The sequence below is a fragment of the Centroberyx gerrardi genome, chromosome 9 (assembly GCF_048128805.1).
Source record: "Centroberyx gerrardi isolate f3 chromosome 9, fCenGer3.hap1.cur.20231027, whole genome shotgun sequence".
NCBI classification, from domain to species: Eukaryota; Metazoa; Chordata; class Actinopteri; order Beryciformes; family Berycidae; genus Centroberyx; species Centroberyx gerrardi.
In genome coordinates this window covers 11,595,143-11,614,100 of record NC_136005.1, presented here as the reverse complement: position 1 = coordinate 11,614,100, position 18,958 = coordinate 11,595,143, and the positions used below count along the sequence as shown (strand labels likewise).

At 42.9% G+C, this 18,958-nt stretch overlaps 1 protein-coding gene across 1 annotated transcript; it reads left to right on the top strand.

Annotated features, from left to right (window-relative positions):
* Positions 1-97: 97 nt before the first annotated feature.
* On the top strand, positions 98-17,153 carry sin3b (SIN3 transcription regulator family member B). The gene is made up of 19 exons (XM_071921765.2): positions 98-585; positions 1,771-1,877; positions 2,462-2,615; positions 2,803-3,168; positions 3,736-3,891; positions 4,280-4,408; positions 4,579-4,668; positions 4,884-5,002; positions 5,452-5,665; positions 6,832-6,948; positions 7,079-7,317; positions 8,114-8,297; positions 8,794-9,709; positions 10,544-10,713; positions 11,511-11,684; positions 14,200-14,292; positions 14,489-14,583; positions 15,305-15,503; positions 15,777-17,153. The coding sequence occupies exons 1-19, from the start codon at positions 475-477 to the stop codon at positions 16,011-16,013; spliced, it is 3,870 nt and encodes a 1,289-aa protein (XP_071777866.1). The 5' UTR covers positions 98-474; the 3' UTR covers positions 16,014-17,153.
* The last annotated feature ends 1,805 nt before the right edge of the window (positions 17,154-18,958 follow it).

The following is an 18,958-nucleotide window of genomic DNA, read 5'->3' as shown; positions in this document are numbered from 1 at the left end:
GTGGAACAATCTGAATCTCTTGTGAAGTCGGCTCCGCCTCTCTATGCGGCTGCGCAGTTGAATTTTTCACTCCTACTCGGGCTTCCGGACGCCAAGACAGACCGCTGCCGCCGAATTTAAAGAGACAGGCGATACTTATTTTAAATAAGATAAACGGCAACCATTGTCCCTAAGCTTATTTTCCGAGGGTTCGTCTTGTCGCAGCTTGTTATCAGTTATTCTTTAAACCGATAATGGCGTTTAATCAAAGTCGCAGCGAGTAGCAGCTTGCTTGTCATCACCCTCCACTCTGGTGGATTTTCCGTCCTTTGCGTTGTGCGGAGACTGTCCAGCTAGGCAAGTAGCGTTAGACGTTGCTGGCAGGCTGGCTTCCCGACCAAGAGGAAGATTTGTCGGCTAGCCAACAACTAGAGATACACCGAAGCTTCCTTCTCAAGTTGTGGTAGTGGCTTCAAGCCTCCTGTCGCCGGGATAATGGCGAAGATTCAGGCACACAGCACCACGAAGCAAATAAACCAAATTCAAGACAAGCCTTACGTTGTAACACAAAAGCAAGTGCAACAGCAGCACTTCCAAAAACTGAAGGTAAGACAGCGAATACGAGAAGGGAAAAGTCCCTCACAGAGTCAGAACCATTTTGTTCGTCAGATCATTGCTTGGGATTTGCGGCTTTCTTTTTCTCTCCCAACGCTGAGTGTAGTGAAAGGAATGGCTGGCTAACGTTAGTTAGCTTGCTGGCCTATTAAAAGTAATTCATTGCTAAACGGCAGAACACAATGACATTTAAGGTTAGACTTGGACGCAAGATTTCATTAACGAATTGGCCCAGTGACTGTCGAAAGACAGTTAACGGTAGTTTGTTATCTACGATGTCAATAATAGCTACCGTGAGCTAACGTTAACTCCGACCTCGGTTGTTCGAAGTTCCTCCTTGTTCGTTTTTCAGCCACCCTGAACAAAGTGGAGGACGCAAGCCTGGTTAGCTAAGAACGGCTAGTTCACTTGATTAGCAGCTTCATTGAAATTTTCTTTGTTATTGCAGTATTTAACCATGAATGATTTTCATATTAGCAAACGCGTCACTGTTGGCTAGTTACCAACTGTAACAACATGTATTCAGGTTGTATTAAATCGTATCTGGGTAGGTGTTGTGGTGGAGTTATTGTCAAATCACTGGTTGTTGGCTAACGTTAGCTAAGCTAACCCTCTCCAGTCGTGGATTATTTTTGACAATGCTTTGTGTGAACAAATTGTTATTTTTTTCTTTATCGTAACATGGAGGTTCTGATTACAGATATGGTCCAACGAACAAATGCGCCTTCGTGTTTTTTTGTATACACTCTTGTTTATTTATTTATTTGTACTGGCAGTAGCTTGTGTATTTGTTGATATAACACTTCACTTGTCAATGAAGACAGCAAACGCTAGCTATTTAGATGTTCCATTTTTGTACAAACGGTATCGAGAAATCCTGCAATGCAAAATTCTCGGTTTTTAGCCTAGGCGCTTGGAACCCAATAGGAGTATTTGCCTGTCTAATCATGCATGGCAACATTATTAGCGATGAACCTTAGACAACAGATGTGTAGTCAGGCCATTGTCCTGTCAAACATTTTTAAAGCTATTTGAGGACTGGCTTGGCATCTCTGCTGGATCTGCTTCATGAACAGCACAACAAGATGTTTGTGAAAATGCTTCTCCTTAGTTCCAGGTGAGACTGTAATTTTGCTTTGTGCTGCATTGATTTTGTCATTTTGTCTCTGTGTTTAGGTTGAAGATGCCTTGTCATATCTGGACCAAGTCAAAATACGGTTTGGGAATGATCCTGGAATATACAACAAGTTTCTTGACATCATGAAAGAGTTCAAGTCACAGAGGTAGCTATGACAATTTATACAGATACAGAACAACCAACTTTAATGTAGGGATGCATAGAAAAGGATGACACTCAGCATTGGTTAAACTGTATGTCCAATTTGCACAGCATTAAAGCACTATCCATCTAGGCAGTGACCAAAAGTTATTGGTTTTTAGTAGTCCATTTCCTTAATGAGATAAATTGATTCTTAATAGCAGATTCTGTGAAAATGTGCTCTTTCGCTACAAGATAGCGCAGCCTGTGTAGGGAATTTGACAAGTTTCAAAATATACCTATACAGGGATCCATCATAGATTTCCTGTAACTTTTTGTTCTAATATGGATCAGTAAGAAATTGCATTAAAGCTTCCTATTGTGATTATCCAACAATTTATCATATATTGGAATTTAAGTGTGGCATGAATGAGATTGTCATTAGTGAGTAGCCTACCTTCCTTTTTATACTGAGCTGCAGGACCCTGTTTGAGAGCATGAACTGGTTGTCTTCATGCAGCACATACAAGGGGAGGCTAATCTTATTTGTGGTCACTTCCTCTGTCAAACGTTCCACCACTAAAAATTTCTGTCTGTTCTCTTGAACAGCATTGACACACCGGGGGTTATAAACCGTGTGTCACAACTCTTCCATGGGCACCCGGACCTGGTCTTGGGCTTCAATGCCTTCCTACCGCCGGGGTATCGGATAGAGATCCCTAAGAATGGAATGGTTTTCCTCCAGTCTCCTTTCTCTACCCAGGTGAGACAGTTGAATTGGATAAGTTCTCAAAACCAATACTTTAAATATTCTGTAGCAACACAAGTACATTAAGATTGTTTTACACTAAAGCCACCATCTTGTCATTTTGCTGGCAGAGATTTTCCTAAAAAGGTTGTGCACAGTTTTCTTGCATTAATGCACCTCTAAATCATACTGCTATTTCCAGGTATCCCCAGGCCAGCAGGGGAAGAGTATAGCCAGCCCTGCTGTGACTGCGACCTCTGGTAGTACCTCTGTTTCCCACGTTGAGGCTGGACCTGCCCAGAGCAGTGAAGTCATGGCGGCCCCACCAGAGACCCTGTCTTCCTCAACCACCACAGGACCTCCCGAGCCCCCCAGCAGACTTTCCCTTCCCCTGACCAGCAGAGAGACCCCGAATCAGGCACCCACCTCTTCTGTGTCCCCCCCTGCCTCAGAGCCAAGCCCTGTAGAGTTTGACAGTGCCATCAGCTACGTCAATAAGATTAAAAACCGTTTCCTGGACCACCCAGAGATCTATAGAGCCTTCCTAGAGATTCTGCATACATACCAGGTACTGTGGAGATATTGTGAGTTAAAATACAGCATGTACAATGTGCAAAATGGAAATGGAGCTAGTTGATATTGTATTTTTGCCTAATGAAAATATGGTGATTTAAGTTGCTTTCTAGTAGCATAATATCAGTATAGATAAGTTATACTCCATTTTTTTACTCATTGTACTCTTGTTGCATTCTTTCTCTATCTCCTCCTGCACCATTTCAAAGAATTGGACTGAGGATTTTAGCTATAGCAGGGAGTGTTGACACCACTCGTATTCCAACCAGAATCTGAGTCAGTTTTAGATCGCTTTATGGTATTTGAATTTTAAATAGAAATTTCTGGGGGAGAGTAAACAAGTACATGTTCAGAAAAGAGAGTGTTGGAGGATTATTGTCCAGTATCAAATCCCCACAGCAATCTGTTCCTCAGAGGACACTCACAGTGTTTGTGTCTCTTGCTCTAAGACCAGTGGTCATGTGTAACTAGGCCAGAGTATTGCAACTTGGCTGTGCTTGGTCTAATTGAGTTTAGTTCTGCATCACTATTGAACACAATTTTTCCCTCTCACACCTCTCAGAAGGAGCAGCTGGAGGTGAAGGAGAGTCGAGGTGGCCGAGGCAGCAGTGGGATGACAGAGGATGAGGTGTTCTCCAAGGTTGCCAGTCTTTTCAAGGGACAGGAAGACCTGCTGGCTGAGTTTGGACAGTTCTTGCCTGATGCCAAGAGATCACTGGTCAGTCAGCCAGCCATAGACGGAGACATAAATCATGTTGCAATTTCAAAATGCACCATAAATCAAAATTTTTGTTACATTAAATATCACTGGTCAATTTAGGAACCAGACCAACAATTGATTCAGAATTTTTCGACACACGTTATATAAATCGCTAATGACATTTCTCATTAGCACTCTTCTACTTAGATTATTTTTATTTTGTCATCCTGATAATATCCCCATTTAATAGTCAAAGCAAGATCCAGGCATTTCTGGCAAAGCGATTGGTTTTCACACAGCATTTTTTGGAAGCAGTAGTTGAAAAATAATTCAAAAGTAACACAGACCAGTCTAAAGAGCTATATGTCTCCTTGGCCAACTTTCCTGTGTGCTTCCTCTCCTGTAGTTCACAGGGAGCTCGCTGACAGGGGGGAAAGAGCAGCTGAAAAGGCCGGATGAAGAGGACATGATAACCAAACAGAGCAAGAAGAGACCCAGGCCCATGCTCCTGCAACACATGACCCCACTACTCAAGGTATTGTTGTGACAGAACACATTCTCTATCTGAAATATCTAGCCCAGGAAATATGCTATGTATATTCTTCATCACAAAGTTTCATCTGCACAATATTTTGTTTTATTGTCTCTTTGTGTGTTGAAAATAAAGGATCATTATTAAAATGTTGGGGTTTTTTTTTTATTTAGAAAAAAATGAAGTATTCCTGTACCAAAGATCAGTCCTTTGCTTCGGTTGGCAAGCATGGAGTCTTACGAGAATTCACTTTCTTTGATAAGGTGAGGCATCATTTTCCAATTCAGCAATGTTAGATTTCTTCCATCCTTGAGTCTCATAATTCCTTTCGCCCACTATCACCCCACTTCCTTTTTTATTTTTTCCTTGTTCCTCTCTTGCTGTCTTTGTCTTTCTTGATGTCTTTTTGACACATACGATTTGTCTGACCCACTTCACCAGCAATGCTTTTTCTCTTGTTACCCCACACTTCATTTAGGTCCGTCGCCTGTTTAAAAGCCAGGAAGTGTATGAGAACTTCCTGCGCTGCATCGCCTTGTTTAACCAGGAAGTCGTTTCAGGAGCTGAGCTGCTACAGCTAGTCACTCCTTTCCTGGGGTGAGTGGATGGAAAGATTGAGATGGATGAATGTGAGAGATGGCTAGATAAAATGAGAGAAATGAATGAATAGATGAGTGAATTGGATAAAGCGATGACTGATGGATACAGTGGCTCCAGTGAGCATGCAGAAGGTGCAGACACTACTGTCTGGTCTTGTAAAAGAGGCATACTGGTATTACTGCTGGGAAGGGCAACAGCAACTGTTATGCATGTTGATGTTGTTTATAATTCAGTGTATATGACTATACCTAATGAAAATAAATAACAGTTATGAACTTAATTGTGCCAAATGAAAGAACAAAATGGCACTTGGATACATGATAGAACACTGATTTTTATCCACACCATACTCAAACTGGTATCATTGTTCTGATGGGAATCACTTGGTGTCTGGTCTCCTGTTGTGCTCCTCATTCATGTGTCATTCATCTTCTATCTCCTTCCAGGAAGTTTCCCGAACTGTACACACAGTTCAAGTCGTTTCTGGGGGACAAAGAGCTCTCTCATGCTGCGTCAGGGCTGTCAGATCGCTACATGGAGGGGGGAGGGGGCCGGGAGGTGGACTACGCCTCCTGCAAGCGCCTGGGGTCCAGCTACAGAGCACTGCCCAAGACCTACCAGCAGCCTAAATGCAGCGGACGCACTGCCATATGCAAGGAGGTACACCTACTTACATTTCCTTATGGATTTAGTACTAGATCAGTGCGTGTGATGTGATTTATTAGTATTTAATTAGTATTTAAAAAGTTTTTCCCTTTGATGACTAAAGATAAACTCTCTATGTGTTTAAAAAAAAAACTTAAGTAGTCCACCGCACTCAAGGAGAAGACAAGCCAACTATCGAACAACGCGTTTCGCCAAAGCTTCATCAGGAACCTGATGAAGCTTAGGTGAAACGCGTTGTTCGCTATATCTTAATCTGCCTAATAAAGTAACGGCATAAATCATAGTTGGCTTGTCTTCTCCTTGAGTGCGGTGGACTACTTAAAGGATAAGGCTGGTGTTTTTTAATGCATTGCTTACCGTCAACAAATCCTATGAAAATAACAAAATCAGCAATGATTTTGTTTTGCCAACAAGTCTCGTCCATGTAGCTGGTGCCCAGGCTCAGTCCTTCCCACAGCGACCCAGGTTTGAATCCAGCCCGTGGTCATTTGCTGCATGTCCTCCCCTCTTTCTCTCCCATACCTTCCTGTCTCTCTCTCACACTATCTCTGTCAATAAAAGCATAAAATGCCTAAAAAATAAATCTTTAAAAAAAACACGTCAAAGAGCCATGCCGTTGCTCTGGGCAGCATATTTCATCATCACAATGCACCGGGCCAGCCGACTTTTTCCTCAAACAACTTAATAAGCCGGCTGTAGACACGTTTGCGATCTCAGGAAAGTAGTTCCGTAGCACCGAAAATAGTCCCCGGCGTAATGAAGAATTTGTTCCCATTTGAATTTGATTTGGTAATAACTACAACAGCCTGACTTTTCGTGGTAACAGTTAGCGATTTTTAAAATTGAAACTATGTCTTTGTGAGCTGTATTTCAAGGTTTGTAGCTTACAGTTGGAGCCAATGACTTCTGGGTTGACGGCTAAAAACGGTACGTGGGAAGTCAGAAAGTAACGGGAGTAGAGCAAACGCATTGTTGATTTTGTTATTTTCATAGGATTTGTTGACGGTAAGCAATGCATTAAAAAACACCAGCCTTATCCTTTAAGTTTTGTTACATTGTGTTTCCTGCCGCCGCCAGCACCCTGGAGTGTTCAACCTGTTGTGTGCAGAGTAATTTGGATTGAGACGAGTCTCTATGTGTTTGTTTGTGTGTGTGAGAAGGTGCTGAATGACACCTGGGTGTCGTTCCCCTCCTGGTCTGAGGACTCCACCTTCGTCAGCTCGAAGAAGACTCCCTACGAGGAGCAGCTGCATCGCTGTGAGGATGAAAGGTTTGAGGTAGGCGCATCCCAACAATTCTTGTAAAATCTTCTTCCTGTAAAAGTTGAGATAATGAGCTTTAACAGATACCTTCTTGTATAATTAGTGCCTTCCTAAAGGTTCTGTGTCCATAACTCTCCATCCCTAGTTGGACGTTGTCCTGGAGACCAACTTGGCCACCATCCGGGTTCTAGAGAGCGTCCAGAAGAAGCTGTCCCGCCTTTCGCCCGAGGACCAGGATCGATTTAGACTGGATGACTGCCTGGGCGGAACCTCTGAGGTCATCCAGCGCCGTGCCGTTTACCGTATCTATGGTGACAAGGCCCCTGAGATCATTGAGGGGCTGAAGAGGAGTCCCGCCACCGCCGTGCCTGTGGTGCTCAAGAGGTTAGGGCTGTCATTTTGTCTTTGTTGTTCGGCATTATTTCAAATATCTTCACAGGACAGACACTCAGTGACAGAAAATCAGATTGGAAGCTTAATTCTTCTGCCTCCCTCTCACCACCTCAGTCCCACTCAGATTTCAACCAGCTTCTGCAGTGTCATCTCCACTGTGCTAAACGCAACTGTGCTAGACGCAAGGCGGGCAAAATCTGCCACGCTTTCTGAACAAATCCAATACATAGCCAGTTATTATATACTTTCATAAGTGCATGCATTACCATTATGGTGGATCAGACATATTGGTGGAATACTCCAATTAAATTTACCTTCAATCAAAATTCTGTATTGGGAAAGGAGCTTGTTGCCTGCAGTTAGACAGCGTATTTCATTAAGGTTGCCAGCAGGGATTTTTAACCAATTGATACTGTGATGAAAATGTTGATTTGTTGGCAGCATTAAGGTTTGATTAGGTCCTTCTATCAACAGGCATTGCTCTCTCAGTGCCTCCTATCAACGATGGTGAATCAAACCAGCTGTGTTGAAAACTGTGTTTTGTGTACTCACTATATTGTACATAGGCACTTGGAAGTGTTTTACATGTGGTAGGCTCCCACACAAATGCTCCAACAGATGCATGCTTAGGTACTCGCACATTCCCTCCCACAGACACATGGATCCTTACAATCAAACTGCCGTATGCACAAGCAGGTGCACAGACTCACACATTAATATGACACACTCATAAACATGCTTCGTGTTGTGTGAAGTATCTTCATCCCAGGTGTGTCCTCCTCTACAGGTTGAAAGCCAAGGAGGAGGAGTGGAGAGAGGCCCAGCAGGGTTTCAACAAGATCTGGAGGGAGCAGTATGAGAAGGCCTACCTCAAGTCCCTGGACCACCAAGGGGTCAACTTCAAACAGAATGACATGAAGGCCCTGCGTTCAAAGAGTCTTCTCAATGAGATTGAGAGCGTCTATGATGAGGTAGATCTAGCACCTCTCTCCTTATCTGCCAGTTTCACACTAGGGCTTTCATAACATGAAAAGATAATCACAAGGTTTGGAGTGTAAATTAACATTGATGCATAATTTTTGGGCTGGGCCGTAGGCACAGTGGTTAACATATTGCCATTGCGCTGATGTTAAACACTTTGAAGTGCACATGCCTGGAGGTGTGGCTCGTCTTGGCCCAGCCATCACTAGGGACACTGAGTCAGTTTTTTCCACTATTTTCTACTCTCTTTGTATTGTGTAGTGTTTCCATTTTCATCTTCTTTGTCACAGAAAAACCTCACAGCTACAATTTAGGTGATAATCAATTTTTTACTTGATCATAAGGTTTACATGGTCCTTTATAGGTAGCTTAATTTCCCTAGGGTCCATGAAACCCATTTAAAAGCCATTATTTTTAATTTTCAAAATCATCAGTCTGTCACTGTGTCTTCCTGCATTAATCTCTGTGTTTTTCTGTCTATCTCAGCGTCAGGAGCAGAGCACAGAGGAGGGCGGTGTGGGCCAGCAGGGCCGGAACGGTTCTGGTTCTGTTTCGGCCTCATCCAGTGAGCCTCACATGGTGTTTACCTATGAGGACAAGCAGATCCTGGAGGATGCCGCCTCACTCATCATCTACCATGTCAAACGTCAGCCCACCATCCACAAAGATGACAAGGACCACATTAAGCGCATCATCCAGCACTTTGTCCCCGACCTGTTCTTCTCCCGCCGAGGCGAGCTCAGCGATACTGAAGACTGGACAGATGAGGAGGTCGAGCCCGAGGAGGGAGGAGAGAGAGGAGAGAGAGGAGGAGGAGCATCAGCAGCAGCAGCAGCAGCAGCAGCAGCAGGAGGAGGAAGTGGTAATTCTAATAATGCACCAGGAGCAGGGGTAGCCACAGGTAGCCAGTCTCAACCCCAACAAGCCCAGTCGCAGTCCCAGACCCAGACCCAGACCCAGACCCAGTCCCAACCCCAGCAGCAGCTGAACGGAGAGTCCAGGCGGAGACGCTGCAGCCCGTCCCAACCTGCAGACACGGAGGCCTCCACCACCTCCAGCAGCACCAGCCAGCCTGGAGGGACTGGCGGATCCACCCCCGGCTCTACCCCTATGGAGACGAGCTCAGCTGTGGCCGGGGAGAAGGTGGACCTGCGCGACCCTGAAGCAGAGCACCAGAAAGAGCTGGATGGCGTCTACAACCTGTTCTTCGTCAACAACAACTGGTATTTCTTTCTGCGGCTGCACCAGACGCTGTGCTCGCGGCTGCTGCGGGTTTACCGGCAGGCAGAGCGGCAGCTGCTGGAGCACAGGGCCGAGCAGAGCAGGGAGAGGCTGCTCTTGGCAGAGGGAAGGAGGGACAAGGCCTGTGACCTAGCCATGGAGCTACGCCTCAAACAGCCTAGTAAGTACAACTACTGGTCAAGTGTATCCACCTTGGTATGGTCTGATTTCAAATCAGTCAACTAGTTGCCATATGTGACCCAACATGGAAAAGTAGGTACACTGTTGGAGATGGTGTTATTTTGTTTTTTCATAGCTTCTTAATCTTTGATTCATAGCTTTAAAATAGATATTATGTACTGGGGATTGATACATTATTTTGTTTGAATTACTAAGTACTGTATCAGAAAGTGCATTTAGATCTAACTTTTTCTGATGTTAATGGGTCTTCTAAAGTTAAATAAGCCTGTGTTCATGGCGTTTGGTCAAATGATACAGGATGAGGCTTGTTTGAAATGCTCCAGATGTCTAGAAAGACTGATGCAAATTAAGCTTTTTTTGGACATGGGTATGTAGACTGCCTCGTCAGCATTTGGAACAGGAAGGCGTTGAAAGCTCCAACGTTCAAAATGTGACAATGAAACATGAATAAATTTGCTAGGTGTACTGCTTTCTCATCATATCAGTGTGCTATTATTGTACTGGCCCTGGTTATATGTTAAGTGTAGAATTGTGTAACGTTTTGTCCCAGGTGAGCTGGGATTACAGGAGATGTAACATACAGTGCTTTCTTCTGCACCACACGTGTGTAGTCATGCACAGTATCATAAGGATAGGGTATGATAACGTATTACAATGGGTCTTTTTTGCCCTGCCCTCCACAGATGAGATGGAGCTTAAATAATACTCCCAACATTCCTTGATATGGTACAACTGTGATGAAACAGGATAGATTAGTAATATTACATTATAATGACATGATATTATAACGTGTGATTTCCCCTGCCTTCCACAGGTGAGGTGGAGTTAGAGGAGTACTACCCAGCCTTCCTAGATATGGTGCGTAGCCTCCTGGACGGCAACCTGGAGTCCACACAGTATGAGGACACACTGAGGGAGATGTTCACCATCCACGCCTACATAGGCTTCACCATCGACAAGCTCATCCATAACATCATCCGGCAGGTAAGCAACGGTCACTTTCACAGCGAGCCCACATAACTTGATAATCTACCATAGTGTTGTGACATTGACATTCGGTAATCGATAAATTATCGAACGCAATCACTGAATGCCACATTCGAACTTTAAAGGGAATGTTCAATATTGGCTATCCATTTGTATTGCCTATTTTGAACACAGTTTCACGTGATCAAAATAGCCAATACAATTGGATAGATCTAAACAGGAAACAAAACTTAAATAAGTTGAAAAATGGCTACTACCACTCGTCCCGCAGCTGCAGGAGCACCCGATGAAAAAATTATTAGCACACAAGAGAATCCGTTGTGTCTGTCCGTCTCCGTTCATTTCAATTCATTTTCAATAAGAGCTGTCCGTTGTCCGGGCAGCGCTGTCAGGACCTACTTTAAACACCTGTCTGGACGGATGGATTCATCACCGTCCGTTTAGCAAATATGAGACATTCCTACTTTTTTTCTTTTTTTGTAAATAGCGGCGAACACGTTGACGTTCCAAAACAGCCCGACGGTTGTCAGTCTTTCTGTCAAAACCTTGACTATATTGCCCTCTAGGGGACATACCCAGTATAACACTAGAAATATATTAACATTATTGATTGAAAAAATGTATAATAAAATATTGTTTATTATTGATTTTATATGCATTTCATATTTAAATATTCGAATTGTAATTTTTGTTCTATGTCACAGCCCTAATCTACCATTTGCAAATCTAACCTTTTCTCCTTCCTGAATTTTTTTTTTTGTCAAATTCTAATCCCCCACCCTCCACCACTGTAGCTGCAGCACCTAGTGAGCGACGAGGTGTGTCTGCAGGTGGCCGATCTGTACCTGGCTGAGAGGAAGAGGGGCGCGGCAGGGGGAAACCTGTCCTCCCAGTGCGTCAGAGCAGCCTGGGAGACCAGCTATCAGTGGAAGGCCGAGAGAGTCATGGCTGAAGAGAACTGCTTCAAGGTGAGGGCAAAATCCTGGAAATATAGTACAATAGAATGGAAGATGGAGATAACCACAGCTGAGTAACTGCTTCAATGTAATGACTATGGCTGGGGACACACTACGTGATATTTAGGCCGATGAATAGCCATGATTTGGCCATCACGCCTGATTGAACTGATTGGACTGACAGAGTCTGTGCTAGTTTGGTGCGATCGCAATGGGCAGCACAGGTGATCTTGTAGTGTGTGAGCGTTAAGGACTTAGAGGAAAAATCCACCGTTGGATACTGTTACACTGTTGGATATCATCAGTTTGTGATGTTCAATGCATTCCATTGGTTATTTTGTGATGAAGTGTTATAATTTACTTTTTTGGTGTACTTGCTTTCCCTCAACCTGCCTCATCTACTTCTACTTCAGTTAGTCATTTCCTACATTTTCAACAAAATCCTAGAGATCGTGCCTGAACTTGTTGCTTTCAGTCAAAGGGGGGAGTTGGGGCATAGAAATATAGATAACTAGCCAACTAGTTTGTTAACATTGGAGCATGTCTGTGTTTGTGTCCGCGCAGCACATCTTGTGGCTGCATTGGAGTATGGTCTATTGAGGCTGCTGCTACTACCTCAATGTCTGTGTAAAATGGGTCTAGAAAGAAGCTCTTTGATTCTGATGTTTTACCGTTGATGTATAGCTGAGAAGAATGGAAATAGCTGAAAATGTTTCAGCGATTAAACTTAATTTTAGCTGGGCTGGAAATATCTCCATGTGACGTATGTTTGTCCAGTTATTCGCAGGAATAAGAAAAATACAACACCAAACAATAAAATGGGCTCAGAAATACAAGCAATGGCTGTTTTAGGGTGGATTTTTCCTTTAAATCTCTTGCCTCCCGGTCCAGTCAGGACCATCATGATTATTTGTTTATCTTTTACTCAAATCTAGACGACACTTTTCACACTCCTGTAGAGTGAGCAGGTGAGCTGGTCAGTAACACAAATGGGAACGGAGACTTACAGTAACAGTAAGCGTTGAGCATGAAGGAGAGGAAAAAATACAGGAATTGTGGAAAGAAAAATGCTCTACTTCCATGTTTGGTTTGGTTTTGTGTTGTAGTAGTGCAAGAGCGTGTGGCATTAGTACTCAGGTAGTGTGTGATCCCCAAATCCAACTTGCCAGGTGTTTGCGCCTCTACGATGTAGCTGTCAAATGTGTGATGTCCAGTTTTTTTCATGGTCTGTTCAGTTGTGTAGTGCGTCCCTGGCTTATGATGACAGTGAGCACGTTTACACGGACTGCAATATTCCGATATTAACCAGAATAAGACAATACTCTGAATAAGACACTGCCATGTTAACAGCATTTTCTGATTACCTTAACCCGAATGAGGTCATAGTCGGAGTAAGCAATAGTTGAATTAAGACATGTGGAGTATTCCAATCTTAGTCGCATTATTGAAGTGCATTGTAGACATGTTAATAACCTTAGGCATTAATGGCCTTAATCGCACTATAACGTCCTATCTGACTTTTCGCAGCATTTTGCGACACGTATGGCAATCCAACTGCTTGACGACGCATGCTCTAGCTTCCAGTGAGTGTTGTGCAACTTGTTTACAAAAGAAAAGATGACTGCCACCAGTAAAAAGAAGTCCCAACATTTTGTCCCTACCACTATAGCAACATGACAGAATGGGTTTCAGGTTAAATTACGGAGGGAAACTTGGACGTAGGACGTAGGGACGTAATGTGGGCGTGCGTCTCCAGTCATTAATCGGACTATGCTCTGTAGCATGTAAATGGGAATATGAATGGAATATTCTATAAGCAACTCATGTAAACACCTTAATCGAAATATTGTCTTAACTAGAATAAGGTCAATAGTCAGATTATTGCAGTCCATGTAAACGTAGTCAATGACAATACAGTACCATATGATATAGTACCATAGAAGGCAGGCAGGGTCACAGGTTAGAAGAGCTGCTTCAAGATAATGATGGGTGATTTAAAAAAAACAAACCCAAATCATTTCTCATTAATATTTAGGGTTTTAAGACTGTAGAGCTAAAACCCTATTATTTTACTCGAGGCTAATCATTTTCCTTCAGAATTCATTTTCAAGTTCAAGTTTCTCTTGAGATGTCCCATGCTAGAGACATGAACCTTTGCAACCTGATAGTAGCTGTACCACTTCCTATGCCATATAACTCAAGCTGACCTGAAAGGAGTGCTAAATTTAATAATAAAATAATATGCTGAAATTTTGGCAACAGTGACACTACTCATGTATAGCCAATTGCCCTACAGCAAGATGAACACGTAGTCTATCGATGCACTTCCACATTACTGCATAAGGTGCTACAACCGTCAAGACCTTTCTTTTGAACCAAAGCCGTACCTGGCAAGACTCCTAGAGAACATAACATCTTTAATCTCATTGACTCATTATTGACTTGAAACCCGGAGTCGTCGTTAGTGGCTGTAGTGTGTTGATTTACTGTAGGTTAACCTATGTGTCTTGACATTTTGTCTCATCAGGTGATGTTTATCCAAAACAAGGGTCATGTGACGATGACCGTCGAGCTACTGGACACCGAGGAGGCCCAGGCTGATGACCCACTAGATGTACAGGTAAAAACACACACACACACACACACACACACACACACACACACACACACACACACACACACATTTAAATGTTTGCTTTTACAGACAGGCTGACCCCCAACACCTTTATCCGAACTTTATTTGACTGAACTTAAATATTCATTAAAACATGTGCTTGTGTGCTGCTGTTAACGACAACACTCTCTTCCTCCCTCAGTGCCTGTCCAGCTACATGGAGCAGTTTGTAGGAACAGAGTCCAGTCTGTGCTCTCAGGCAGAGGGATACTTCTTCAAACCTGTATTTCTGCCCAGGTAGGAGACAGTTAAACATGGCAGAGAGATACTACTTTAACTTGCTGTCTTTGGTAACTACAGTTGTAGTATAAGTGGTGTTTTATATGATACATATATGGTTTTATATGGTTCTACAGTTGTAGTATAAGTGGTGTTTTCTCATCCAACTTCATCTCCCTCTGACCCTATGCAACATTCAATCATCTGTAAAGCAACTTTAGTAGTATCTACATAACCTATACACAGGTGTGGAAAGGCTGTAAAAGCAAAATTACTGCGACCATTTCCTGGTCTTGAAAAGTTTTGATTAAAAGTCTGGGAAAGCACGGTTTCAGTCCAATATACATATGACTATATATTGTCATATATTGGTGTTATAGAACCACAGTCATTTCAAATATAATATCCTATCATCCTCAATACTATGTATGAAGATGAATAATAATTGTGAAGATTAATCTTCAGATCGATATCGCCATATGACATATCGCCCAGCCTCTCTGAGAACACATCAAATTGAACACCAGCCAAAATATTCAAATCCAAGCAACAATTAAAAATCTGGAAAAAGTATTAAACTTTGAAATGGAAAAGGTGTAGGAACCCTGTTTATCCCACATGTATGAAAGTACAATAGTACTGGAGATGTCTTGTGTCGCCATCTTCTCCAAGGAGCGTATAAAGATGGACAGGTATTCTTTGGGTTAGTAATCTCCACTCCCTGTGTTTTTTCCTCCAGGAACCTGCGTCGTTTCCGTCGCTGGCAGGTGCGGCAGGTGGAGGCCATGCGCTGCAGGAGAGAGTGGCACCGCCAGCTGGGTGTGGAGAACGCCGGCAGCCTGGACTGTCGCTTCAAACTCAACACCCACAAGATGGTGTTTGTCATGAACTCTGAGGATTACATGTACCGCCGAGGGGCCCTGGTCAAGGCCAGGAAGGTAGGGTGGAGACTTGATTTAATTAAATGTCATTGTTTTCCTGTTGTGAGTAGCATTGTGATTTTTTTTATTTTTTTTTATTCCATGGTGTATTAAGTGTTTGGGACTCCAAATTAAACCATTTGATGTCCCACCTGGAGAATCTGGGTGGTAATTTGTGTAGGGAGAATCAAACCCTGCTTGTGCGTTTTCTGCCAGTGAGCAAACACTCATTCAATCCTGTTTGTTTGTCTAATAGATTAGGCTCTAACGGCCTTTCTTCTCCCTCCACAGTCGCAGCACAGAGTGGCTGTGAACCAGCACGAACGCTTTGACAAGTGGCACCAGGGGTGGCTGGCCAATCATGTGACCGCGTCAGCCGAACGCTCGGTCCAGGATTGGCTAATGGGTGAGGAGGAAGAAGACATGATCCCCTGCAAGACGACCTGCCTGTCTACCGAGGTGAAAGGGCAAGCAGTCAACAGATACCAAGTTCATTACAGTGGTAGCAAACCCCCTGCCTCGCCCTAGAGGACTGGATAGAGATGGACATATATACACACACACACACAGACAAATGCATGGACATACAGGACATACACACTACATAGACATACAGCTGCAGTCCCAGTTCTCTACCTTCCTCCACAACATGTTCACTCATTCACTTTCCCTCATGGATTGAAGAAAGAAAGAAGCCCAGTGGAGACATTTGGGCAAATGGGCTAAAAGCGCGAGCCCCTATTTCCACCAGTCCAGTGAATGGTGAGTCAGTGAGTGAGTGCACAGTAAGAGGAGTGCTGTGGAGAATAGGACCAAGAGAGACAGTGAGGTAATGAACTGGAGTGAACTTGGCCCTGACTGACTTGTTGGGACTGGACCCCCGCCCCGATGCGAAGGGTTGGACATGGCACAAAAGGAGCTCTTCATCATCCTCAGCATCACCATCATCGTCCTCGCTTCTCTGGTGGCAATCGGCACTGCAAGCTGATCATACTGATGGACAGAGACAGTTGGTCAGTCGGGAGATTATGAGATCATGGAGTTTGTTTCGGAAATGTGAATGTCTCTTTCTTTTTTTAAGTCCAATGTAGTTTTTAGCTTCTAAAGCCAGAGAGCCTTTTGCTTGTTGGTTGGTTGGTTTATGCGTGTTTATACGGAGAGATATGGTAAATGTGTGTATGTATGTGTGTCCTGCTCTCTTCATTTTGTCTGTTTGTATGCCCAGTACAGACTCTACAACTCTAGTAATTGCATTATTACTGTATGTGCATATATACAACGGTGATTCTGTATTTTATATATGCATTTACATGAGTATGTTGATTGATGCATCTGAAGATCATATGGTTCTTTACAGTGTTTGCTGTCAGCCAACTCTTGATGTTTTCATTTTGTTTTTGGTCATCTTTTTTTCCTTTTTTTGTGTTGTAGCTAATCTAAACAAGTTATCACCAGGGCAACAAGGAGTCCTTAAAATTAATTGGTTTAATGTTATGAAGCATTCAAATTATGTATCATATTCATGATTTCACCAAATGTTTACTTTGCATTGTTGTCTTTTTTGCATACTGACATTGAAAATAAAAGCAAAATATCAGTGTTAAAAAAGAATGTATAACATTTATCCTGTATCAGTTATCATGAAATAAACAACCTAGTTGTGACCTTCTTAAATGTTGTGTCAAGTCTTTTGTTTGTTGGCTTGGTAAGGCTATATTTAATAAGGATATAGAATCTGTAAACATAGATTCACACTGAATGCAATAATCTGATGATTACACCGGATAGTCAGATGTGAATCAGTGAAGCCTTCTGCATAAGAGGAAGTAACTGGCACACTTGATAAAGGCCAAAAAGGCTAAAACACAGCTAACAGACAAGTCAGAAAAGCAAATGTTTATGAAAACTGTTAACTGAAGTATTCTCCTATTTTGTGGGTGCTTCCTCTGTGCAAAAAGTAAGACTCCCAGGCTTTTCAGGATGATTCGTACACGCTACCCGCCACACTGAGCATAATGGTATCAGAGTGAAGCTGCCCAAAGGGAAGGAAGAAATCCCTGTGTCATATCCCTGGATCTTGCCAATGCTTTTGGACAAGTTCCTCATATCCTCCTTTGGACAGGGTTGTCAATCTTGTCAAGACCATAATCTTGTCAGGACCTACTTTAAAGTCTCTGCCTCGCAACGCCAGACCGACCGCACCTCTGCTTGGCAACGTTTAGAAACTGAAGCATCACGACATGCTGGTGGGAGGTGAACGACTGAAGGCTAAGCTGCATTTACCTTTTATCTGAGTATACATGGATCGAGCCAATTCTACTTCAAGTGCAAAAGTGTCGCAATACACCCCATAGACACTGAAAACAATAAATATAGCTAACAAATCTAAAATAATAGCAATCGTAAAACCATAACAGAGCACACAAAAACTAATACAAGCACAATGCAACAAAAAAAGTAAACCAAATAACCATGTACTGGAGAAATGTGTGTGCAGACGTGCACGTCTGTGAGGGAGAGAGCATGTGGGCATGTTTACATATACTCACAGAGTTGCATCACAAGCCTCACTAAAGGGGAAGATACACTTGGTGGCACAGTTAAGTTAAAGTCGAGCCTCACATGCACACCAGAGTTTGTCCAGGAAAGACAGAAACATCCGAGGAGTTACGCAGAACTAGAACCAGGCCAACTGAGTGGAACTGGAGACTGTAAGAGACTAACAGGACAGGTTAGAGCAAATGATGGGACGGGATAGAAGAGGAGAGGGCACACATTATTGTTTGAGATCAATATTCACATTTATGTTCCTAAATTATCAGATTATTGAAGCTACAATGCAGTCAGCATGAGGTACATTTTCACAGTAAACCTGAAGACTAGAGAGAGAGAAATAAAAAGAGTCCAGAGGCAGGGCGAGAGTTTTAAAAATAAGCGTGGTTTATAAAACCCAGATATGACAGGATCACCAAAGTGTATACAGAAATACAAATACCATCAGGAAAACCATCATAGTACAGTGTTATACACTCGACATGTACAAACTACTCTGTAAAAGGGACTCGAAGATGGGTCGGACAGTAAGACATGTTCCTTTCTTTAGTCTTATGTCTCTTAAAATCACATTTAACCACATAATGTATTTATTCTATCATCTTTTTTTTGTATCTTATCAAAGTAGTACATCCATCTACCAAACTACAAGAACTATCACATTCACCTAGATTAGAGAGAGGATACAACATCAAGAGAGAGAGAGAGAGAGAGAGGAGGGAAGAGGATGCAGAGATATCAAGCACTTTTACATCATGGGGTTTCAGCAAGCAGTAAAAACAGTAAAATCATCAGTGGTTTTCACCCATGAGAAAATGTGATGACAGGGCTTGCGTTATCACCATCTAATCGGTCACAAACTGTACAAAATAACCCTATTTTTGTCAATGGGTTACACATACTGTATCTCTGTGAGCAGG

What these genes read in the sequence shown, in the direction of transcription:
- sin3b (XM_071921765.2), top strand. Translation starts at nt 475, where the DNA reads ATGGCGAAGATTCAGGCACACAGCACCACGAAGCAAATAAACCAAATT. An exon ending in CTGAAGAGAACTGCTTCAAG is followed by an intron (nt 11,685 to 14,199) that starts GTGAGGGCAAAA and finishes TTGTCTCATCAG; the next exon opens with GTGATGTTTATCCAAAACAA. An exon ending in AAACCTGTATTTCTGCCCAG is followed by an intron (nt 14,584 to 15,304) that starts GTAGGAGACAGT and finishes TTTTTCCTCCAG; the next exon opens with GAACCTGCGTCGTTTCCGTC.